The 26,563-nt window shown below is 43.9% G+C and overlaps 1 protein-coding gene across 13 annotated transcripts in view; it reads left to right on the top strand.

Annotated features, from left to right (window-relative positions):
• Window positions 1-26,563, top strand: part of tns1b (tensin 1b) — a 162,035-nt gene that overhangs the window by 22,208 nt on the left and 113,264 nt on the right. For 3 of the 13 annotated variants that reach the window (XM_037110291.1, XM_037110295.1, XM_037110294.1), the window contains exon 1: window positions 24,592-25,202. The exons of 8 other annotated variants lie outside the window; for them this stretch is intronic. In XM_037110291.1, coding sequence (XP_036966186.1) covers window positions 25,107-25,202 — 96 coding nt within the window. In that variant the 5' untranslated portion in view covers window positions 24,592-25,106. Of the gene's footprint in view, window positions 1-8,609; window positions 8,886-24,590; window positions 25,203-26,563 lie in introns of those variants that run through there. 2 more of the 13 variants (XM_037110281.1, XM_037110278.1) reach the window with 2 other exon arrangements.

Raw genomic sequence — 26,563 nt, 5'->3', positions numbered from 1 at the left:
TTTTAACTTCAGTGGCAGATTTTCCTGCGTATTGCTCAGATTAGTGCTGCATCCACTCTGGTTTTGGTTGGTGGAGATGAGTAACAGTATTCTCATCACGGCAGCTGTGTGGCTGTAGACATGGCAGAGTCATCAGGTGGGATGGGTGGTCTGTCTGTTGGTCTTAATGAGGGATCGCCAAGAAGGTTTATACAGACATTCATCGTCCCCAGAAGATGAATCGCACTGACGCTGGTGATTCAACCTTGAGGCTTGACACAAGTTAGTCTAACCTGGTCGCTAACAGTACTGAACTTTTGTTTTGTGGGGATTTAGCTATTTTAATGCCAAGACTCGGGTCCCCATGTGCAAAAAAATAAATAAATAAATAAATAAAAGAAACCCTCTGTAATTTTGCAGAGGTGCCAAGAATTTGGATCAGTCCGGCTGTGAAAGACTACGTATCCTCTGAAATATCTGAAAGTAACAAAATGTAACTTCCTCTGAAAAGACAGTTGAGTGTTGAGTCTCACCTCAAGGTCGTCAAACAGACGTGTTGGGTTGGTGTTTGACACGAGCTGCCAACCCAAAGCACCCAGAGATGAGATGAGACAGTCAACTCTCTTTCTACAGGAAGTTACATTTTGTAACTTTTCCTTGATGTTTTAATGTTTTGGCTTCTAACATTTGGGAATCGGCTACTTAGTTAAACCGTTTAGTTTAGTGTCTGTTTGAAGTGTGTTATTAGATTCTGAGTCCCCACAGGGTGTTTTATTTTGAAAATTGACTGGATACTCTATGCTGTTCTACTGTCTGACTTCCTGTCTGGCTCGATCTGCTCTGTGCAGCTTCACGCGGCTGCGATCGGCTTCTATCGAAAATAGACTTGTTGCATATTCTTTGGATGAACCGTAATAACTTTTGTGACCCCTTAACTTTACCTGTAGCACCATCATCTGATCCAAATCTGGTGATGTCCACTACTTCATTTTTGCAGGTATTAGGTTATAAACCCAGGATATTTTCATTATTAGCACGTTAGCCTGCCGACTCAAAACACTGCCAAGCTGAAGAACCTCGCTGTGGACTTTCAACTCTCTCTCTCTCTATTCTTTATTCTTAATCTTCTTCTTTAGTCTTTATTTTGCAAAAATCAAAACTGCTGTGTCTCATTCTGACTTTTTTTCTTCAACCCATCTTTGTAACGTTCTACACATCAGCGCGTTAACAAATATTGACCTCATGAATCACGGCCCCAGACACAGGATGCATGAAACGTTTGGATCTCGACCCCATCCTCAAATGTCCCGACGTTTCCATCTGCGGCTGCCAAATGAATTAATATTTGCATGACGCCCGGCGAGCGATAGGCCTGATACGAGCCCAGAGGATGAGGCGGGCTGGAGAGATAAGCGTGAGGACACACACACACACACTCGAGCACAGACACACACACACACACACACACAGACCAGGATATTACCAGTTTAACTTGGGCCGTTTTCCCGATAGTAGGTCTGTGCTGTCAGACGGAGCCATTAATCCTCCGAATGCAGCCGCTGTTTAGTGTCACGGCACACACACACACACACACACATGCACACATGCACACACACACACACACACACACACACACACACACATGCACACATGCACACATGCACACACACACACACACCAAACTCACCTCTTATCAAAGCAGCAAGTGTTTTCAGTAGGTGGCTGCCTGTCTGGTCAAACACATGTTGAAGGTTTTTAACATGCGTCGTCTTCTCCTGGGGGCATGTTGTTGGTCTCTGTGCCGTGAAGGGGTGAAGAATTACCTGCATCGTCTCCGGCAGGTGCACCCGGCAGGAGGATGAAGGTGCTATGAAGCAGCTGAATCCCTGCCAGGTCCGGGGATGCAGTTTCATACGTGTCTGTGCTGTGACCTCTCAAAGTGACTCGACCCAAAAAAAGACTTTCACTGAGAAGGATTAACTTTCACAATTTTCCAACAAGATAGGCAAGATGGATCCACGTACCCAGCAGTAACCATTGACGTACCAAGTTTAAGGTCCAATATGAACCAGAACCACAGACTACATGTAACCATCTACATCCAGCTTCATCTGGATGCTTGTCGTGCTTGAGTCCTGACCTGACTGCACTTCATCCTCACAAGCCACTTAGTGTGCAAATGCTCAGCTTCTTCATGGATGAATCCCAGTTTGCTCTGCTCCGGTCGGATGGTATTGTTTAGTATGATGTATTGTGTCCTGTCAGAGTTGCCGTAAAGAGTTACCGCACCGATGGAGCGTCGGCTGTTTGTCACTATCGCTCTAACTCGCCCAGCAGAGAAAACCGTCTCCCGTCACCGGTTTGTCTTTGTCTCTGCGCCATATGTCTGTTAATTAGTTGTTTTCAGCCTCAGGCAGTGGAAACAAAGTTAGCAGAGGAAACTAAGTTAATAAAATGCATTTACCAATGGCGTGAATGATAGAAGCACCCTGACAGAGATCCACAGAGGAGAATCGGGGGTCGCCTAACTGAGCTGGTTGGTTTTGCACAAACTTCAACAATTCCTGCTTCATTTAAAAACTCAGAAGGTTCACATTACTTTTCTTTAAATCAGGACTCAGAAGTCCAGTGGACGATGGCATCGTTTATCAGAACAACCCTGAGGTCTACTGAATGAACCTCTGGGAACGAGGAACACCTCATGCACCATCCATGTTCCTGGAACCCCTCGCTCCGAAAATGACCCCAAATTAAAAAAAAAAAGTCACACGATCCGAAACATGGACCACTTTGATGTTGACTCATGACGATTGTTCTCAAAGAGGAGGCCAGAAGTCTCCACGCCATGTGCTGTGCGAGTGTTGTTGTTGTGCTGGCGGGTCAGCGTGTCCTGGTGCTGGGCGGACGCTGCTTCCTCTCAGTGTTACAGAGGGAACAGAGGAAAAACGTGCACACACATGTGAGTGTTGTGCAAAGGGAGGGCCTCTGCTCTGTATTGTTTTCAACAGATGGGAGTCACGGGGGTGAGGAAGGGTGTGTGTGTGTGTGTGTGTGTGTGTGTGTGTGTGTGTGTGTGTGTGTGTTGGGGTGGGGGCTGCTGGAGTGTGTTCTTCCTCTGCCTGTCAACAAGTCAACTCCCCCCCCTTCATCTCGGACGGGACACACCCCTCTGTTTACACGTTCACGCTCTCCTTATCTATCTGATTATCTGTTTCTACTCTCTCTATTTCATTTTCTTTCACTCCTTCTCTTCCTCACATGCTTCAAGTGTCTTTCCCGTCTGTTGAAACCTCTTTTTTCTTTTTTTTTTTTTTTTAATATTGAATCCGATGTAACAAGGAGCACATGCAGCTTTGCTTTTTTTTTTTTTTTTGCCCATCTTCTCTCGGTTCAAGGACGGCGACCTGACAGTGGTTAATCTTCCTAATTGTGTAAGTGGCTGGCTGTCTCTGGTTTACAAAAGAAGACAGAAATGGTCAAGGTTAAAGAGGTACTAAAACAAATCCCACAAGTGATCTGATTAGCCTTGGAAATATGCCGTCCTCCCCCCCTCAGTCACCTCCTCTGTCCCCTCCTATATTTAATAACTGTGCTCTGAACAAGTGTTTGGATTCTAGACGTGCAGGCAGTTTGTCCAGCGACCACCAGTGGGTGCTGCGGCTGCACTTGTTCGGCTGTATGATCCGTGCACGACGGGCGATTCAAGTCCGTCACCGGTTTCGTGCCAGAAAGTCTTTTAGTCCCAGATCACTTTGTCCTTGATTAGTCAGGATATCCAGCCATGATGTGATCTGCCAAAAGAGCAGAAGCTGTTTGTCTTGTCACTTTAATTAATAAAGCAATTCACAAGCAGGTAACTACCATAATAAATCCAAAACTTACAACATACCTCTAATTTATTATCACTGCTCTTTTGCCGTCTTTGTCAGCCGTGCAGTTAATCCTGATGTTATTTATAGAAGATATTCTGTTTATCAGAAGTAAATGAAGCGTCCTGTCACACTAGAGCGTGCTGACAGTGACATGGCGGGCGGCGTCCTGATTTATATATCAGTACAACTAAGCTCAGCTGGACAACACACAGTGTGCCCAGTCACTCTGTGATCTGGTCTGAGGTTTTAAAATAGCCTCAAGTTGGTTGTTTACGCCTCAGTGTGAAGTAGGACAGGATATCATATTGTTACTGTGATATGAAGTGAAGCGTCGTCTTTTTCTGGATTTGACGGCTGCATTACAGTCCTGAGATGTCACTTTCTGAACTCACCAGACTGTTTTACTTGTTCCTATACTCATCTTTACCCACTCGGTCATTTTATCCACATTACTGATGATTATTGATCAAACAGTACATTGCGTTAATAATAGAATAATAATAAAATAGCATTGTGATATTTGATTTTGTCACAATATCGAACATGGCGCTACTGTTACAGCATCTTCTGGCTTTTATTTTGAAAGGAAAATGACTGCTGAGCTGACGTGGCAGCGAAGGCGACGCCTGTCGATATTTGACAAGGTGGTAACGACACCAGACCGGTGGAGGTTACTGCAGGTTAATTAGTCTGATGTAGCAGCACGGGGAGATAAATGTCGACCAATATGGATCTGAATGAGGCGACATGTCGACTTTGGCGTTAAAACGATGAATATTGTCAGTTTAGTTCTGCAGCTATTAGAAGGAGAGGAGAAGATTTCCTGCTTGTCTTTATCTCATAGCTCTGTAAGAATTCACATCACGTCTGTGGGGTCCGACTCTCGATCCTACTGAAGATTTGCAGACTTGCCTCTGTAACTGGGTATTTGTCATGTTATTGTTTTATTAACTGGAAAAATAAGATTAACTGGGAATAAAAATATTTCTTGATCCGAAGCTTAACATATAAAAACACACAGATGTGGAGTAATGTAGAAAAATAACTTCTTCCTTTCTTCCAAAGTTCTTGAACTTCTCGGAAGAAATATCCATGTCGAGTGAATGTGTGTGTGTGTGTATAACTGTGTGTGTGTGTGTGTGTGTGTGTGTGTGTGTTGGTTTGGGGGGATGAAGTGGAAATGTTTTCTCTCTAGCGTTGTCTCCTTTCACGGGGTGGCCTGCAGGAAATACCAGGGGATTAATCCGGTGTGCCACTGGGTGTGAGTGTTAGTGTGTTTGTACGTTTGTGCGTGCGGGTGGGTTTGTGTGTTTACGTAGCGTGACACAAAGATGTGAGGATGCGTTTGTGTGTGTGTGTGTGTGTGTGTGTGTGTGTGGGAGTAAAGGGCGGCTCTGTGCTGGATGTTTATGTGTACGCTTATGGAGAGTTTGATAGTTTATGTTTTGAGGAAGCGGTGGGCCGTGACGATGTTCAGTCGCGTGAGAGAAACTGTGTGTGTTTGTTAGAAAATTATGGGTCCATGAGTGTTTACAGGTACGTGTGTGTGTGTGTGTGTGTGTGTGTGTGTGTGTGTGTGTGTGAGAAAGTGTACCACACAAGGGGATAAAGAGTCACACATGGGGGGCTAACATGGTCATTGATGAGCAGTGAGAACTTAATGAAGCAGCGTTTGCTTCCTGGCCCCTCTGTGTCCCGGAGTGAAGGGAGGAGATGGAGGGGGGGGCGGGGCTTCGTCTGAGGCCGCTACTTATATCGGAGGTTGATCCTTCAGGTCTACTTTTCCTCTGAGAGAAAATATGAATGTGGGGTAAGAGATTACGGAGCCTGAAGTGATGAAGTTGTGCGTGAAATGCTTGAAGAATAAGGCCGCTGATAATCTATAGTTTTCTTATTTCCGGGTTCATCCCGTTGCTGGAAATCCTTTTTAATTTATGTGACGTTTTCAGGATTTGAAAAGTGCTTAAAACTGGTTGTATTCTTCTGATTTAATGTGATGAAGCGAACTGATCATTCTGAGTGTGTACGCTGTGTATATATGTAGATAAATATGTGATTGGCCACAGATGTAAGCTGCTGAGAGGAGCTTGATTTTGACTGTTCAGGAGGAAAAAGAAACCCTGCCTACTGTTGGCAAATATAAGGAAAAGACCAGAAGGAAACAATAAATTGAAAGAACCAATTGTTTGGGTATCCAAACTTTGATATATCGTCTTCCTCTGTGCCATCGAGCTCCATTGTTATCCAGAAACTGTAAAAGACTCATCAGTGAGCCGCGCTGCTGGACGGGCTGACGAGCTCCTTCATCACCACGATCACAAACTCTGTAGTTTATTTTCATTCAGCTCCACATGTGCCATCCTGCTGTAAATACACACCAGCACACCAGATCTGCTGCTGCAGAGACTCTCCACTTGCAGCACTGTTCCTCTCCCTCTCTGTTTTAGGACATTTATTCACTTTTTAAAACGTAAAACTACAGGTTTGTGACCTGTTTTCTGATGTCTTTATTACCGATAACTGGACTTTTAGCTGAGAGTCACAGATTTAGACGCTGTTATGGGATTAGTTGATGATTTAGAAGTGTTCTTAAACTGTGAGGCTGAGAGGAAAAGATGCCTTATCTTAATAAATTTATCTATATCAGTGATTTACACAATGTCCCGCCTACAACACTATCCAATTAGGAACACGTCACAATTAATAGCCTTATAAACACCTAATAGTTAACTTTTAACTAAATGTATCAAGTAAAGTAAGTGGAGTGGAAGGATAAAGTAGCAGAACATGGAAATAATCAAGTAAAGTTCTTTCTTTGATTTCTAATAATCTGTATCTGAAAAAGCCACATTGGTTGATCATTGATTCCCGTCCCACCGTACGTGATGATGTATGTGATTTATAAATAAACAGCTTCATGCGATGCTGTCGTCAGTCCAGCTCTAATTTAAATCCCGTCAGGATGGAAACCTTTAACGACCTAAATATAAAAGAAACTGTAGCCGGTGAAGCTCGTCATCAGCTGCTGTGAATGTTAATGCCTGGGCTTGGATTAGTGCTGACCAGTCAATCTATTTATTTATTTTTTTTCACCATCGCAATATGAACATGTGCAATAAATACATGGAGAAAGTGTCAGCGTCAGCATCTTTTCTCAGTTGTTCCCAAAGAGGAGAGAGTCGAGAGAAGAAGCCTCCTGAAGAACTTGGCTGGGTTTGTCACTGTGGTTTCTTTTTCAATCAACCAATCATGCATTAGTTTGTCATCTGTTACCGTATATCATGACATAAATCTCATGGAGCCGATGGTCACCTCATAGGACCTATTAGTCAACGGAGAGTCAGTTTTATCCCGTTTGAATTAGGCCATGAAATACACATATGATATTTATCAATTTAAAAGATAGTTTTCCAAGTTAATAGAGTCACATCTTGTCATAAAGACAGTAATGTATCATGTAGTTTTGTGTTAAACCTCTCAGTGAACTACGTCATAACGCTCAGCACAAACATGGCCGCCAACTCAGCACAGACATGTTTGCTGGAATAGATGAAAATCACAATAAATCTGCTCATGTTGACGACTTCAGTAGTGTGAAAGTAGAGCTGGTCAGGTCTGTGAGCTGCTGATGTTCAGGAGCAGCATCGAGACGACATAATCTTTTATATTGACAAACAAAATTCTCCATTCACTGCGATACAAAGCTCCTGTGGGACAAACCAGCTCTCTGTAAGCTTGTTGTGATCTGTGCAGTCATCCATCTGTTACAATAACATTAATAACTCTGTCAATCAAAACCAATGTTTTGTGCTACAACTCAGCACTACCAAACACACTGTCGGAGACGTACGTGGGCCCAAAGAAGAATCATTTTATTTATGCTGCACATTTTCACTTGAATAATCAGACAAAACCCCAGCTCGCCTTCAGCTGCCATCAGATTAGTTGGTGTAGATTTGGCTGAGGATGGAGAGCTAACGAAGGCACTCGAGTATTTATCGCCATTGCAATATTACACCTGATTTCCTCACATCCTGCAGGCTGAGCTTAGATGCAAGGAACCTGAAGTGAGAGCAGGTGACTGGAGCTTAGATGGTTGTTTGAAAATGGAGCATCAGACAATGTTAAGAGTTGTGTTTCAAAAGTGGAACTCAACTCACACACGTTTTGCAGATTTTCAGACGCTCGCAGCACAGAACCATAATCTTAATAGCAGGTGTCGCTTCTGACATCCAGAATGAGTCAGTCGAGCATTTTTCCCCCGGTGTCAGGAGAAATGCCAGAGGACATTCATCACATGGGTGAACACCGGGCGAGACAGACTTTATGAAATATTAAAAATGGCCTCAACACAGAAAACATGCAGGGAAACAGTGCGAGAGCGACGGAGGGAATGAAGGGTGGGGGGGGAGGTGAAGTACGACGGATGCTGAGGGGGATAATCGTGGAAGGGGGCTGGTTGGGTGGTGGGATCAAGGAATGAATGAAATTAAAAGTGGTGAGACTTAGAGGGGTGGAGAAGGGAGGGAGACATGGGGATGAGAGAGAGCGAGAGAGAGAGAGGAGGGGCAAAAGAGATGTATAATAAGCAGAGCACCCCCCTCCCCCTTTACTCCTGTGGAGTGGTGGGGGCAGCCTGACCCCCACCTCCTTCCCTCCTTCCCTCCCTCCACCCCCCGCCAGAAAAAAAAAAAAGCTTTGTGAAAGTTTCCCCGGCAGAGAGGAGGAGAGGCAGAGTGAGCAGAGGAGAGGAGAAGAGACGGGAGGCAGTCAGGATCCAGTTTAGAGGAGAAGAAAGAAGCAAGTCAGGCAGTTGGGACGAGCGTTTGCAGGCAGGACAGTCATGGCTCTGCAGCGTCGGGCAACACTTCTCCAGGCTGGATTATACATGAGGAAGCCCTCTGGTCTGTAGCAGCAGCAGCAGCAGCAGCAGCATCACTCCAGCTCGTCACCATGCCGTCCGTCTCTCTGAGCCTGCCAGCAGCTCTGGCTGGACCTGCACGCACCTGGGTCTGCCTGTCCTGCATGTTCTGGGTGAGATAACATTTCATCTGGGAAGTTTCTCTCAGGATCGCGGTTGATGTGCAGCTGTCAGTCCCCGGGGACGTCTTGTCACGTTTATGACAGACAGACTCGCGATAAAACTTTGTGCGTAATCATAAAACTTGCAAAAAACTGGCAGTAGAAGTCGTGCATGAGTCAAGTCGGCGTTGTTGCATTGAGCCTCCGTGCTTTTGTTGTGATTTTGTACCGCATCAAAAAAAAAAACAACAAAAAACAAAAGTTGATACTTCAGAGCTGCACATTGGGAAATCAAATCAAGCTGGTCAGGGAATCTATTGGGTGGTCTGCTTGTCGGGGGTTGGGTGGAGGGTTGGGACCTCGGCTGTGGGGGGCCTTGGCACGCTGACACATTTGAATGAGGGAGATATTATGGAGCAGGACGGGAGGGTGTGCGCACAACCAGCCAGACAAACTCCGTATTGTTTTCTCCTTCCAGAAACATCTTCTAGCTCGTCTCTGCAGCTCCGCGCACCGGCTGCAAACTTGTCTGCTCTGCGACCGAGTTGAATTAAATGGATCTGCTGCCCTCTTCACCCCGGTCCCTCTCTCCCTTCACTCCCTCTGTGCCCTGCTCTGTCTCGCTCTCGGTGGTTGGGACACACAGCTATTTTTTGCTTTCTCTTGTATAATTCAATCTGCCGCGCATTCCCGCTCACAGTGAGGGGTTGTTTGTGCACTTGCGTGCCCTCTGAGCTGTGATGTGGTCAGCGACGAGCTGCGCTCATGTGTGCTCGATGCTAAAAGCATTGCGACCGTGTTCTCGACACTTGTCTTGAAACACCGTGAGTGCTTTTCCTAATTTGTGCTGATATGAAAGAACATTCCAGGCCGAAATATACAACATTGCATGGCGCTCTCCTCCTTTTTTTTTTTTTTTTTTCCAGCTGAATAGAGGATGAAAGAGGAGAGTAGCTGAATAGACCATTGAGATCCATCCTTTCCCATTCTGCAGTGGTCCTTTGGGACATGACTGCACACCGCTGGCAGAGCCGGAGCCCTTGGCGAGGAGACTGGATAATCTTACAGAGCTCTTCATCAGTTAATTACCATTCTTTCTTTTGAGGAGCGGGAGGCGAGGTGAAAGGGGGGTCGTAAAAGAATCTCAAAGCCCCCCAGCTAAGCCCCGGGTCACTGATTGACTGCATCAGAGCACTGTATGACAAAGCGAGCTCACTTAAGGGGGCGGGGTTCAATCTGAGCTCTTGCGTTAATAGCAGATCTTTGTTTGGCCCCTAAAACAGCCTTAATTTGGGCGCACCTTATTCCACCAGAATCCGGTTAGTGTTTGGGTCAACACTCACCGCAGCCCCCTCCCTGAAAAGATCCTCTTGAGACTACGACAAAAAAGTTTCCAAACTTGTCAAAGACTCAAATGGCGCTTCTTCTTTTCTGGTGATATATTGCTGTTAGTCCATCTAGATTGATCAGTTTAGCATAATATGGAGACAGACGTGCTCCTCAGGCACTTGAGGAAGTGAGCCCAGCTGCAAAAGCTGTTACGAAGCAACAGAAAAGCGAGGGTTGAATGAGCATGAGTGACTACAGATGCAGGAAGCAGACCATCTCCAACAACTAGACAAGATCTATTCCTTCGTCCCGGCCTCATGAAGGGGAGCGTTTCCTCCTGTCAGAGCAGGATGGTCCTGGATAAAAGGAGATATTTCCAGCAAAGGAGCAGAGAGAAAGTGCTCAGGAAAGTATCGGAAATGACAGGAACAACTTGAAGGACAAAGGAAATGAACAGAAGACGCTCGGGGCGAGATCGGAGGGCAAAGCAAGCATGGACGGGCCTTGAAAGGAGACCTTCGGAAAGAGTCTCGCGCTGCCGCCAAACATTGTGAATAATTGATAAAGGCCAAAAAAAGGGTTTAAGGGGGGAGTTTTATCAGGTTTCTCTGAAAGGACTATGAAACAAGTCAGATGCCCTCTGAGAGAAAGTTTAAAGGCCGTGCAAACTTTGAGGACATTCAAGAATCACAGGCGATGGACAGAACAGGTGTAAGTGAAAACATGTCAGTCAGGCCGCGGTCGTGTCCAGGTGATGCGTCCCAGCTAACAAGGTGCCGGTGTAGAAAACGCCGCCTCAGATCGCCGCCTCACAGTTCTGTCAAGTGCAATTTATTGACCCTTGGCTAAACCTAAACCAGAGTTGTCAGGCTTCAAAGAACTCCTCGGGATGATCGATATCCATTACCGTACTCGCGGCCCGTCTGAGTTCACAGTTTGGTCTCAGAAGGATCTCGCTGTGACATGGTGTCATCTCAGGAATGTGAGGTCGTCGGTCCTTCAGCTGTTTTGACTTGAAAATAGACAAATGCCAAACCTGTTGACTTTCACCTCTGAAAGTGGGACATGTGTAAAAGTATCAGGAGGGTCTGAACTCTTTAAAAATCATCTCCTGTCCGAATGTCTTTTTTCTTCTTTTGGTCTGTTGCCAGTTTGATCCCCTTCCTCCTCCCCAAATCCGAGTTCCTGAGATTACCTCCGATTCGAGCTGAGAAAATGTTCCACATGTGGGGCCTCTTTGAAATACAGCAACAGTTTTTGTAATTGTAACATCTGGGTTTACGTTGCCCCGATGTTTTTTTTTTTTTTTTCCCCCCTCCACCATAATGGATTTGCCATGCGGTCGTCTTCCGGCTCACCCGGTTTGTTGCCATCCGGAGGAATTTCGCAACAAGACTTCGTTCCGTTTCATCTTGCTGTTGCTGTTTGGGTCTCGGTTGAAAAATCTTAAACAACAAAAGGGGGAAGTTTAACCCTTGCTCGGGTGATTTATGAGAGTTGTTGAGCTTTGTGTAACCCCCCTCCCATCCACCCCTCTCGCTCCTGAACAGACCCCCAGCTTAGCGCATGCTTCGCTGGGCACATTGGCCTTAAACCTCCCATGCATGGCCTTCTGGCTTTCCACGGAGGGAGTTTTCAGGATTCAGAAATTTGCCTGGGTTTAGGTTTTTCCATTTTGCTCTCCTTGCTCTCCCAGGAATATGGACTTACCGACCACAGAAAGGTCAGTTTATCCTCATTTTCATGGGCGATAAACTGTACACTTCCCTTAGAAACAGCTTCACCACAGAGAGATCAAGTGTTTTCTAATTTGTTTTGAGTGTTTTAAACCTCAAACTCTCTCTCTTTTTAAATTCAGTTTGCAGCGAGAGTGATTCATGTGAACTGGCACCATCGTATCGCTTAAAAAATATATACTGTAGTTCCCTCATTTGTTTCCTCTGCTCTGGCTTGTAGAAGTGTTATCTCTACATCACCTCTGACATCATACCCCTCCAACTTTTGCATCTATGTCTGATGATTTAGTGCAACATTACCTCATGTCTCTGTAGGACTTAAAGCAACTTGGCCCCCCAGAAACTGGTGATATTTGTCCTTTTAACCTCCGGCTGCCACGTCCATCACGCACATTAACTCTGCATGACATCATGAAGACGCTTCTAACAGTAATACGGTCATAAATAAAGTTGAGGCTCAGTGAGTTATTTCATGTCTTAAGTTTATACAGCCGTTATTTTTTACCATGTGGTTTTGGTTGTGTTGAGACGTGTGTGGCAGGACCGCACAGTGACAGTGTTTTACCATGAAAAGCAATTCCAAGACTTTATATTGACGCATCATAATGGAACAAAATATCTCTTTTGTTCTTGTTTTTTTTTTTTTTTACATTTTGACAATAAAATTAGTCAGAAACGCTGAAATCTTGATGGATTCTTGTTGTTTTTTTGTTGAATATTTATGGATTCTACCCAACGATTTGTTTTGGATTGATGATTTTGTCCTGCTGTCCAGAACTTATTCTCCATCAGACCAACAAATCCATCCTCAACCTCTCATGATAACCGATAATGATATTTCCATTTAATCTGCCGGGAAAATCTCCTGGCCCTCGTCCAATTTATTGAGTAGGCTTTTCTTAAATAAAGACTCTTCCTATTAATTTATATCCACCTAATCCGAACACGATTAACCTTTTCTGATTTTAATTACCCCGTACTTTTCTTAATTTTCTTTGTTTACGACTGATACATTTATAGGAAGAGCAACATAGTCAGTTTGTTGTGTTCAACACCTTTGTGTCATGCAGGGTAATTAAAATTCATATTTTTTGTTTTCTTGAACATTGCAACTTGTTTTTGTGCATAATCTGAAGTACTGCACAGGCGGTTTCTACTGTAAATTTAGTCTGAACTTGCTTTTATTTAATCTTGGTTTGTGTAGACATTTTTATTAGTGACGTGAGATACTTGACTTACTAAGTTCCCTCGGGACCAAAGAAGGTCAGAGGTCACTGTTGTGCGGTGAAACCACTGTGTGGGGACTCGCTGCAGACTCTGCTCTGGAGTCAGGAGGTGTTTTGGACCTGGTAGTACTTAAGACCGGGCAGCTAACAGGAAGCTCATTGTGGGGCCGAGCGCTGAAAAACAGATCGACTGTGATTCAGTGATTCTGACAACACAAGCGTCACTGACGATCAGCTGACGTCTCACAGCGTCTCTACACAGGACGTGTTTCAGTCGATGGATTGTGACTCGATACTGTACCTGTAGAACTTTACCTTTCTTTATTTTGCAACTTTACACGTCTCTTTTATCACTGTAATGGTGTGCTGATGGCCGGGTCAGGTTTAGGCAGATAAACAGTGATTCCAAACAGCTTTGGGGAATTTAATGTCCACTTTTATGGATTTTGTTTTACTCATGTCATCACTTTGTTGTACAGTTATGCTTGTTACTGTGTGGAGTATTTTGCATCTGTAGCTCCAGGTATGATGCGGGATATTTACTGTCATACAGGAAATGTTTGTTATATTTGTCTTTATATTCTGTGTGGGGAATCTGATTGCACTTGCTGCTCTTTACTTTTAAAGATGGCTAGTTTGAGGCGTTAAAAGATCTCATTTTGACTTCCTCTGTTACGACTGAACATTTTCTTGGTGTCTGATTGAAAACATCCAGCGGTTTCACACCTACAAGGTTAAAACACTGTTGTCCGACAGCGTCCTGTGCTTTGGCAGCCGCCACCACATATCGTAGGAAAGTTTAAATGACTTGTAGTTTTTAAATTGTACAAATTTGATCCGGTCCATTTACTTGGTTTTCCATTCGCTTCATACGAGTGGCGGCGGTCCAGTAAAGGTTACGTAGTCTTACTCTAAAGGTTAGATATCTTGTTGATCGGCCTCTTGTGAGCCACCTTATATGGTTGTGCTTCACATCTCGTGTGAAACACAATCGTTATGAGACGAAACACTCCTTACATGTACATGTTGACTCAAACTGTGTGAGTCTTCATGCCAGAGCAGAGCAGAACAGAGCGTCCAAGTCAAACTTATGTCAAAGATATTTTAACAAGACAACAAAAAACAAACGCTTATCAAACTCGGGGAACGTGTCACTTTATTAAACCTGCTGCCAAAACCTGAGCGTGCGTGCATGCATTTCGTCTGAGCATGAGAGCTGTGAGGTCACGATAATAAAAAACTTTCTCCTTGACATCAGTGTTTTTTGTCCTCGCTGTGCCAGCTGTAGAGCCCCCGATCGTTCGAGGAATTCGAGATCTTTCTTGGCGTGATTTCTCCCGTCCGGCCCTCGAGGGTCCTCTCTGAAGAGGCCCGCAGAACTTGTTAATGCCATGATAACCTCTAACTCTGGATGTGATCTGAGACCTCCCGTGGATACCTATGCATTCAAGTGTGAGGCCAAACAAAGCTCATTGGAAGTGGCGCTGACGGCGTCCCGCTGCGCTGCCTGTGCATTTATCCGAGGCCGACGAGGATTTGAGGCTTTTTTTTTTTTATCGCTCTCGACTCGGTTTGCAGTTCTGCCGGTGCCACAAGTGATTTGTTGGATTTGTGTGAATTTTATTTATTTTAGGCAACATTCAGATGTGATTCGTATCTAGCTTTTGGAGAGCGGGAGAGGAACTGTTCAGGAAATGATGAGATCTAATCATGAGAAACAAAATCCCTGAAAACACGTCGTCCTCGTCCTTCCCACAGAACATTTATGGTTTTGGTTTCATCGTTCTCGTCCAAGCGTCTGAGCCTCTGCCAACCCAGCGCGATATGGAACACGTGCTGTTTTCCCTTGGCAGTGATGAACGTTAGCTGTCTTTGATTAAACTTGTTTTATCTCGCGGAATCAATGCTGTTGGCAGGGGCCGTCTTTGTTGCTTTTCTGCGGGGCTCGCAGCCATTTTTGTTCCACGTGTATCCTTTATTTTTGTAGGCAGCTACATCACAATACAGCCGGGGAAAAGCTCACGGATTTGTTTTCTTTAAACGGAGAGCTTATCTCGAAGTTAGTTTTGTGGATGTTTGCTGAAACTGAACTTTTTATGAGTTGCTTGATATGGATTTGTTGTAAGATTTCAAAACACATACCTGAAGCCAGGCCAGGAAGTCACAAGGTAATTGTGTTACAGCAATAATAAGTAATTTATTTTACGCTCACAGTTTTTGGCAGAATACACAACGTCTCAAAATCAAAACAAAGACCTGCAGAAACAGAGGAAGAGTACAGTATCTTCATCTCTGGGTGATTGAATTAAAGCGTACAGATGTTATCTCCCTCTTCTGTTGTTGTTTCTTTGACAGATGTGTCTCCATCAGACTTGTTTGTGTCGGACAGTTCTGTGTAGATTCAGAGACTCTCCCTGCATTGTTGGAGACGTCCTCGCACAAAACAAATCATCATAAAAAATCACGTTGGAATTTTTACGAGCGGCGTGCAGTTTGTTTTGGAGTTCAACCATTTGTTTCATCCATGTTGCCATCTTGTTGTCTCAGAGGCCTGAGGTGCGCTCGGCGATAAAATCACCTCATAAAACCACACGAGCGGTCTTTGTTCTCCTCATCGAGCTAAATTAAGCATTTTAGGATTTAAAGGTGGAAGGAGACGCAGTCATTCGAAAGTACTGCAAGTATTATTTTCTGCTGCATTCCAGCGTTCTTCAACTTTAATTCTGTTTTCTTGGGTTTCTTTCTTTCTTTCTTTGAGTCTGATAAAACATCTGAGTTGTAATAAACAAAGCGAACATAAGATGTTTGTGCAGCCTCATAAAAGCTGTGCAGCTCATCATCTCAGGTGTATGATATATTAATATTATCAATAATTTGAATATCTGATTGCTATGGCTATACAGTAACTGAATCATGACGACAAATCCTGTTCAAAATTCAGGAATAGATAGATAGATAGATTAGATATTATTGAACATCGATGGAACAGTTGTTATATTTTTGGGGTTTTTTTGGGAAGCGATTTGAATCCCACAGCAGAATCTCAGAGTTTACTGACCACGACGACTGTCCTCCTCTCAGCGCTGCCGATGGTTTGTGAAAAAGAAGGGATTTTTTTCTTCTTCTTCTTCTTCTTCTTCCCCTCTCTTCACTTTCTGGATGACTGAGTAATTTCCTCCCTGGGATCCACCTCACTGAGATGAAATGCATGTAGAGTTAGAGAGAGAGAGAGAGAGAGAGAGGAGGGCGGGATGGGGGGAGGAGAGGAAGGAGAGACTGGAATGCCTGGGGTGCATTTTTCCCCCCTAAATGAAAAGCAGGTGACTGTTCATTGTGAGACGGTCCGGTTAGTGGGAAAGCTGAGAGCGGAAGGAAAGGTTGGGGGAGAAAAAAAAAAAAAAAGAAAAAGGAAAGAGACCCTCTCTACTTTCTGCTATTTAGCTGTGAATTGCTGCCTGCTGCACTTGTCCTGTAGGCTGCTTACAATTAGGGGATTCCCAGACGCTTCCCTTCGTCTTCAGCTGGATGTATTGTGACATGTCATTCAGGATGAAGTCGGCTTTAATTGGGACCAGGCTCGTTGGTAGTTGAGTCGTTCTTATCAGCGCTCCGTTCTGTCCTTTAAGGAGCTGATCGAGAAGTCGCTGCCCGGGTGACTTATCCACTGAATAATAACCGCAACAAATTGAGATTGAATGCGTCTCGAGCGGGGGGAATAATACAGATACAAACAGTGTTTAGACCCGCGCGGATAAAAAAAAGCAAATACGTATCAGATGTGATGGAGTCAGGAGGATCAGCAGAGAGTTCGAGTGTAGGCGTTGGTGTTTGTGGAGGGACAAAGCTGCTGCTCAATCCGGCTTTTGTTGTTAAAGCTGGTGTTTCTCACAGTCATGAAGTCGTCCTGTCGTTTCTTGTTGGTGCCGTGGTGAATAATTCAGTCGATTCACTGTAAAGCAAAATGACTCACATGTTTTTTATTTCGCTCGCGGGCGGTGAGGTTAAAATCTCCGTGTGTGGTTTCGTGTTGCTTCGGCGTTCGGGATGCCGGAGTTCTTTCAACCGTGTCGCCGGAATAAATGTTTAAACCACAGATAAGTTCAAAACAAATGTTTCTTTACGGTACTTTCTTTTCTTCTTCCCTCTCGTCATGATGCTGCGTTCATGCTCTGTTTAGGCTTTGCCACAAAAGTGCATGATCTGGTCATCAGAAACACCTGGAGACGGCCCACCTTCCTGTGAAATACAGCCGTAATGTCCGTTTGGCTTGTTATAATATTACAGCGTAACATCCAGACGACTGGTTCGAGTCGTCATCACCCTGAATGTTTGCGAGCATCAAATTTATGAGCGTATATCTTGTTTCCTTCTTCACTTGAGTAAAGGCCAAAATGGATTCTCAAATGATGGCGTTCTGTTGTGAATGATTTACGGGACTGACATTTAATCTGACAGTGTGAAACACATGCAGCGTGATAAACGATATAGCTACGCACACAGGACGTGTCCAGGATGGCAGCCTCCTTATAAAAGTGGAGCATATGAAAAAGAAAATGAAGTTCTGATATCCTGACATCTAGTTTATGTCGTGTGTCATAAACCGTTAAACTCCCGTCTGTCCCGTCCTCTCTGCTGGTCTGTGATCTAACAGGATGCAGGTTAAACACAAGCAGCTTTCAGTCCACTTGTCAGGATTATAATCAGTCTGTGAAAACAGAAAAAAAAAGTCTTCTGGAGGTTTTTGAGGAGCTCTAAAAAAGTTTGAAGGGTGAGCAGAGAAAGTTTGGATTGACTGTCTGATATAAGAGGCTGTGTATCAGTGTAGAGTGCATACCTCCGCCTAGGCACAACAGTCCCCTTCAACTCAGTGAAGCCTAATGCAGGATCCTGTTTGTTACTGAACTGCAGCTGAAAAAAAGACTTTCCACCTGCGAAAACAGAAGTAAATCAGTAGATTAGGTTTTTCTTTTACGTGGATTAACATCAAATTATACTCTCATAGACACCAGCCACCTTTTTTTCATCAAGACACATACTTTGTACCCTGAGAATTTAATGAAAATATCAAAAATGACAAACCAACCAACAAACAAACGTACACAACCTCCTCGATGGAGGCAACGAGAATTAAACTGGCATTGATGTGCGTCTCACTGACCAGCTGCAGGTTTTCTCTCCTCTTCCACTCTGTCATTTCATCTCTATTCATATTTTATTGTTACTGTGAATTGAAGTAACACAGCTGAGTAAAATCTGAACAAATCTTTTTTTTTTTTTTTTGGTAAAGAAATGAATAATATGGGAAATGATGTTCTGACCAGCTTAGAGGTTTATTTTTGACAGAGGAAGGTTGTAAAATATAAACACAGTTTTGTTGTTCAGTTCATATTTGTTCTGTGTAACTGTAACCGGATCACACGTCTTTCGAGCGAAGCGCTGTGATTGCACACTGATCGTTTCAAGGATTTGATTGATTTTATTTTGAAGTGACGACCTCTCTGTGTTTGCTGAGACACTGATCTGGTTCTTCGTCGTCACGTGACCAGACGGAGGGAAGTGTGGAGGATGAGCTGGATTTACAGCTGAAGTTTGGGGAGTAGATGAGAGCACAGTGTGGAGGAAAGAGGTCAGGCGGAGGGGAAGAAGGGAAGTGGAGGGAGGTCAGAGGTCAGCTGGCTCTTGCTGGCTCCTGGTTTAGCTGAGAAAGATGAAGAATGGCTGCCTTGTGAAAAGGGAACAAGCTCAGTGGGAGGCTGGACAGAACAAAACAGAGGACGAGAGGATCTTTTTGGAGCTCCGTCCAAATATGGGAAACGCGAGTCCTCAGAATTAGTCTTTACTCGGCCGGACACTCAGTCACAGATGGAGACATGAGAGGAACACCCCCCGTGCGTCCCGTTTAAATGTCCATCCATGCATATGGTGTCCCATATGAGAGACGGCGGCACGCTAACTCGCTGATTAACCCAGTCGACTGGAGAGGTCTTGTTCAGTCTTCTGGCTGCGGCGAGGACGAACAATAGCCTCTGATTGGTGGGGGCGATGATGCAGCGCTGTCCTGTGTCTCGCTGACTTCATGCAGACTGTAGGAAACGCCGCGACACAGACAGAGGCCAGACTTCACACTCGTCTGTCTGTCTGTCTGTGTTGTCGTCTGACTTTCTGTCTCTTTCAGACTCAGTGCAGCTTAAATTGACCCACTTCTGACTCCCCCCACACATGTAGCCTGGGTTAACTCACATGACAAAGTGGGACGCTGTTACTTCCCAGCAGCTTCCTGTACCCCAGTATCTGTGTTTTTAAACGAGCTGGTGTTGGACTCCTGATCAGGATCACATGGTGCGTTTTGTTTTGTTGCGTATGGCTTTAATTGAACCCAGTGGTGTGATGATCACTCTCTGAGGCCTGTTGTTAAAGGCGCCCTGCAGAGTTTTCCTTGTTATGTCAGAATTGTTTGTATCCTTCAGGTTTTGAGAGCGTTCCCTTCCTTCAGAAAAACATCTGCAGAGCTGATTTTATGATCGGAGTATAACAGCTCATGCATTATTCTTCTTTTCTCTCCGGACTGTTATTTTGTTGCTCCGTCTGACCCTCAGTGCAAATGCAGACGAGCTTCTGGTTGACGTCCTCTGCTCTGCTCTGAGACGCAGGTTTTCTTTTTTTTGTGTGTTCCACTTGAAATAAATATTATTTTGAAAGTCCCATACGTTTGTTTGTCGTGTGACCCAGCAGCACTTTTTGTTCTGCCGTGCTGCTGATGAGGACATAAAGGATGTACTGTGAAGTAAACATGTCTGCCATTTATGTAGTTTTCTATTGGCTGGATTATAAAAATCCTCTTTACATTTTTATGGCTTTATTTGATAGAGAGGTTGGGAATTTAATAAGATATTATGATGAAATGCTTGAACATTGTTGCTGTGCTGAGGGGAACCAACCTACCTGCCATTAACTGTGTTTTTATGCCACCTCGCAAAAAAATAATTGTTGGACTTTAAAAATCTGAACTGAACAGACAGAACTCACTAAAAATTATCTTGTAGCCTTCATGAATAGTGTCATGAGATTTGTTGTGATTTTGCTTCTTATAAATAAATAGAATAGACTGATTTTACAAGTAAAGTAAAACTTATTATACATGTATTTGCATGGGACTGATTATTGTTCTGGCTGATCATCGAAATCAATATTCAGCCTCTGAATCAATCTGATTGCAGATAAATTAATTTAAAAATGCACTTTTTTGTAGCATGCAATCTGCAAAGTAATGAGTTGTAACTTAGTAACTTGATTATCAGATAAATACAGCGAGTAAAAGCTCCATTTATTCAAGTATGTCTTGATTTTAAAGTGATATATTTTGTTTTTACTACTCTGTGTGTGTCTTTTTGTCATGGCTGAGATTTTAGAAGTGCACAATCACTAAAACATTAGATACAAGCTGCAGTTAAGACTGGAAAGTATCAGACGTTACCTGGACTGTCTGTGCTTTCCACTCTTATAATCACCCTGGGATTTATATTGACTCTGTGTGTGTGTGTGTGTGTGTGTGTGTGTGTGTCGACCACATGTAAACATGGGTCCATGTGTCTATGAGGTAATGACGTGCTGAAAGTGAATGCCAGCGTAATCAGAGGTGAAATCAGTGTCTCTGCATGAGTCACGCGCTGGATGAGGTCGAGGTAACAGCGCCGAGTTTTTAAAGTTGAGGAGAAAAACAGCCCGCCGGTTACCTTATTCAGCAGGAATGTCTGTCGCACAGCGCAGTCTGGAAGGGTTTATCTCTGTACTGTAACATTACCCAACACATGCTGAGGCTGCTCACTGTCAACAGATTGAATCTACAACCAAAGATATTCATCAGGAGATAAACATTGATGTCTGAAACCTGTGACGAATACCAGATTAACAGATGTATTTAGACATGCATTTCATTTCTACGCTTCTTTTTTTTTTCTAAATCATTCTGCACCAGTGGTATTTAATTCTGAAGTGAATCGTAGTGGCAGCAAGAAAGCAGAAACTCAGAATGAAGATATCAGTCAGTGTGACATGAGGTCTTTTTCTCCGTCTCTCTGTGTCAGTCGCTCATCTTTTTCTTTCCTGTCTGCCTGTTTTCCTGCTGGACTTTATTTTGGCAGGAGTCTCCCGACATCCCGGTCTGGTGTTCCAGTCCTCCCGGAGAAACTGGAATATACAGTATATCATCAGATGCACCGACTACAATGACCCACAGCAGAGTGTTTTATACCCAGACCCATCCTCCATCACAGTTCCTGTGAAATCTGTTCAGAAGGTTTTATAATCCTCCTGACGAGCCAACCTCACTGTGCTGCTCTGTGCAGCTTAAAGAGCCTTTCTCCCGCCCACTTCAATCTAGGGAAGCGTAATTAATCCAGATATTATCAAAATTGCAATATGGCCAATGCAATATTCTGATAAGGTGAAATGTTTGCAAATGAAAACAGGATTATAAAGCAGCACTGTACTGCTGTAGAGATGACCCCATCTTGTTCCCAAATGTGTCACATGATCTTAGAAAGGTTTTAACAGTTGTAAATGAAAATGTGGACGTAAAAATGATCCATCTTACTACTTGGGAATCATTTTACATTAATAATATTCCGTATTGTGCAGCTCTACTTCATCTCTCATGAATTGTTGCAGCAGTCAAAAAAAAAGGACTCTTACTTAACCTGCTCAACACCGACAGAGCCGGATATTTCCATCAGGAGTCGCTGGATACCGAAACACAGTTTAAAGGAGAGTGAATGTTTCACTTTGCAATCTTCAGATGGACAGAAACACGACTCCTAATTAATCATATCGTATCAACTTTTCACCTTGATCTTCCACCTTGTAAAACTAAAAGAAAAATGGAAGGTAAGCAGCTTCGACTGGTGAGCTGAGCCGGACAGGACGTCTTGTCAGAAACATCAGTGTGAGATGTGAAGTGTAGAGGTCGCGGCTGAAGGTAAGGTGGAGTAACTCTGCACCGCCCCGAGAGTTCCTCGAATTCCTGCGAAATTAAAAATGACAAGGCAGAAATGCTCCTGATAATTAGGAGAAAGTCTGCGGCCCGGCGGCGGACGGGCCCACCCAAACACACAAGACTGATGAAAAAAGTGACAACACACAACAAGCATTTTACCAAACAATCAGGGAAAATAAATCTCGCGATGGAGGGACGGAAGAAGATGCTGCTGCTCTTTTCTCTTCTGTGTTAAATGAGGGTGAGATATGTGGAGATGTCCTGGCATGTGTGTGTGTGTGTGTGTGTGTGTGCACTGATGTAACAGTGTTTTCATCTGTGTGTGTGTGTGTGTGTGCACATTTTTATGCACGAGAGTGGCTGTTTTTTGCCCGTGTGTGCTAATGAGTGTGAGGCAGGAGATTATGCGTGCGTCTCTAAGGGAACCGGAGTCTGTTCCCAGGAGCTGCAGGGCCCGAGCTGAGGGGGGTATGTGTACACCGTGACCCCAGCTTTCGGGGGTCCCGGTTGCCTGTCTGAAACCATTTCCTTCCTTTGTGGCCCATTTGAGAGCCCGAAGTGTGACGCGCATGCGAAGGACCGAGGCCATTTGCACGGTGCTGCGACACGTTTGAAACAGAACATAATCAGCGCTGGGCCACGTCTCTGAATGTGCTGCCGGGGTTTCTTTAACTCTTTAATTCCGGGCTCCCCACCCCCACACCTCTCCTCGTCATCCATCTCTCCCCCACAAGCGACTCCCCGAATGCTCCATCCATCCCCCAAACAACAAACAAACTGTGAGCGGCGGGTGCATTGCTAATGATGGGAAACAATTAAGGGCTCACAAAAGGGGAGCATCCCGCTATATTATACTCTGTGCAGTATTTACACAGTATTTTGAGGTTAAATGACTGAAGCCTGGATTTCTGCAGAGGGCAAGAGGACTAAAATAGAGCGGCCCGCTGAAGAGATCTGCCTTTTGTTTGTCTTTTGTAAAGACGGATGTGTTGGCCTGTGAAACACTCCACTGATATCGGGAATTAAACCCCTCGAAGTTGGAAGGAATTCCAATTTTGTGCGCATTACACCCCTCGAGCCTCGTTTCACCCACTCTGCACCCAAAATAAGAGGGTGACAAATGTGTAAACAGGACAAGTGGCATACCGGTGGATGACCGGACCCCCCACACCACCCCAGCAGTGTTCGTCCTGCTGGATAAGCCGCGGTGTGTGTGTGTGTGTGTGTGTGTGAATGGGTCGAGGCTGGAGAGAGTGTGAGAAGGCTCAAGAGTGGTCAAAGAGCGCGCTGAATAGACTGCTAGATTGAGACATTCTGCCTGGTTAACACAAGAGTGTATAGGTGTGTGTGTGTGTGTGAGAGAGAGAAAGAGGCAGAAAGCTTAAGTTAAGTTTTAAACCCTTTTCAGACACAGGAGCTGTTTCACTGCTGGCTGTTAAAGCGATGGATTCTTGTCATTCACATCGAGCTGCCTGTCATGTAAATGTTCCTCGAGGCTTCATTCAGCCAGGAGAAACTCAGGGGACGGAATAAATGTTGGCAACGTCTCTTTTAACATGTTGCAACTTTAGTTTTCCTCAGATTCAATTTGCAAATTTGTTTTGTTCTTTTTTTACTTGATATTTTAAAAGATTTATTTTCAGTACTGTATCAGCATATTTATTGTCCAATTTAAGCTGATATATTTATTGTAAATATAGTAATACATAAAAAAAGATGCTTTGGGGGGCTAATTTATAATTATAACCAATGTCACGTTAAAAGTGAATCATTAAACTGTATAATATCCTGCCTCTGCTAACATCTCCGTCACCCTACAATCGAGTATCGGTCAGAAAATGATTCCTCAGGATGTTTGTCATTTCATCCATGTGCTTGACATGAGTGAACGTTTAAGATACGACAGTCTTGGTTTAAAATTGTGAACAAAAAATACAATTAAATAAAATAAGATCCCAGTGTAAGCTGTGAAAACAATCAGTGTTTTGTGGTTTAATTAACTGGTGTTCTTTTTTTATTAGCATTCGATTACTTAATGACATTAAGAGGGCACAACTACATTAAAACTGCTGATGTACTGAGCCTTTTACACAGCATTCAGTTCTGATATGCTGTGTTAGAAGAGGTATGGAAAAGTGATAATGGGCTTTGGATGAAAAAAGAAATGCAACAAGAACTCCTAATTTACTTGAAAGAGCATTTTTCAGGTAAATTAACATGGATTAAGCTGAAGGACGGTGAAGTGAGTGGAGAGACTAAAATGCATCCACAGTGGAAAAAAAACAAAAAAAACATTGCTTATCACTATGGCAACGCAGGCTGATTAAAGTGGTCCACTCCACGTTGCAGAAGTAATTTGATTTGGAATCTGGAAAATGTGTTTCGGGCATTAAACCATCAGACAGAAAACAGTCAGTACAAGACGGCACGAACGCCTGTCAGTCAGTCAAGTCTTTGATTCTTATTTACAGAATGAACAAAAGCTTGCTGCCCGTTAATGTCCTCGCTTTAAAAAGTCGGCGTGGTAATTGCCTCCAAAACACATCACTTCACTGCAGACCCAAACCTTCATTCCTGTGGACTTAATGAGTGTTTTGGATGATGCGGTTAGAGCGATTAAAGAGGGGCGATTCTCTCACACTTGCCTGTGGCCGGGTCATATTCGCTCTGCTGACAGCTCTGACTCCTTTCATGTTGACAGTCGGTGCTTGAACAGCCTGGAAGTGAAACCCGAGGATTGTATTTTGCTCAAAACACAGCGCGAGCACCAGAGGTATCGATTCCCACAGAGGTCGGTGTCATTTTGACGTCGTCCTTAAACCCCCAAAATACAGGCTGACTGACAGATACGCACACTCAGAGCACCATTAAACCCACTTATCGCCCCTTCACGATCCCCTGAATCCATATCAAGACTCCAAACCCAGCAGGTGCCGGTCGGAGCTTTGGCATGGCGGCGCCGTGGATAATGCTGATGCCAGGCAGAGACCTCCAGCCCGCCCCAGTAAAGCCCCCTTGCCAACATGGCGCGGCCTGCGCAGCCACGGTCATTATTTCAGCCTAACCAGATTAAGCTAATCACGTTATGTAGTGGTAAGGCGTAGCCGGGAGATGGAATGAAGGGTCGGCTGTCCTGCTGTTGCCATGTGGCTGTAAAATACAAACAGTGAACTGTCACATAGAGCTTGATAAACATGAGGTATCATAATCGTCTCTTTGAGTCTCTAAATCTTCAAATAAGCTCATGAATTATGGAAAGGCACCAATTAAGAGAATCCTAAATGAATAATTGATATGTAATTATTCAGCATAGATTATTCACAGCACAATGTTATTGCAGAAAGTTTTTTTCCAGACATTTTTGAATTTTTCTGCAGAGACATTTGTTCGTCATCTTCTTGATAAATGTCCAACTTTTCCTCTAGCGCCACCATGAGGTTGATATTTTTTAAATGTGTTCAGTAATTCTTGACCAAATGCCTGCAAATTTACTAACATTCCCATCATCCTCTGCTGTACTTTATATTTAGAGCTAACTAGAAAGTTTCAGAATGCAAAATTGCTAAAATCAGGTGTTGAACATTAGCATGTTAGCATTGTAATTCTTAAGATGTTACCATCAGGGGCTGTTTGCTTTGTGCTACATGTTTAGCAGTTGAACAGCAGTCCATCACTGTTACTGCTGCTCACTAGTTGTTTTGGTCAGGGGCTGTGTGCTTCGTGCTACTGAGTTAGCAAGCTGCTAAAAAGCAGAGCAAATTATTGTCATTGATTATCATATCTAACTTTATCCAAGATAATGTTATCATAATGAACATAAATAATGAACATGACTGTTAACACTCAAATTTTATCTGCACTTTCTCTGCCATTCTTGTGAAACTAGCTTGCTAACAGGTTTAGCGATGCATCCACCTAGCCAAAAAGCTGATGCCTGGTTGTGAATATGACAGCTGAGAGTTGTGAAGAGCCCTCTCCTACGCTACACTGCATCTCCCTCTGTAATGCAGTCAATCTGTTAAAAATGACTTAACCTCAGCAAATTTTGCTTCTCACACTTGAAAAATCTCCTTTTAAGTTGACGTTACACAGCTGTGTTCCCCTGGCTGAGCACGAATTCCCATAACTTGTAAACTTCATTGTTCTGCATAGATTTACAGTGTAATTAGATGTAGAATATAACAAAACGTGATGAGTAATGACACATCTGCACTGCCTGGAAATGAGGCATCATGGGAAACAGACGAGGGGCTTTCCTTTAATTCTGCTCAGTCAGTTCCTTCTGCTAATAACAGTACAGCCAGTGATTTGAGGGGTGATGACGGTCCAACAGATACTCTGTCTGGTTTATCATTCATGCGTTGGGACTGAGCTTTGATTACACGCCCTAAGCCGCTTTTCCAACAC

The sequence above is a fragment of the Acanthopagrus latus genome, chromosome 9 (assembly GCF_904848185.1).
Source record: "Acanthopagrus latus isolate v.2019 chromosome 9, fAcaLat1.1, whole genome shotgun sequence".
In the NCBI taxonomy this organism is placed as follows: domain Eukaryota; kingdom Metazoa; phylum Chordata; class Actinopteri; order Spariformes; family Sparidae; genus Acanthopagrus; species Acanthopagrus latus.
The sequence above is the reverse complement of the archived record's forward strand: the minus strand, read 5'-3'. Positions and strand labels throughout refer to the sequence as shown.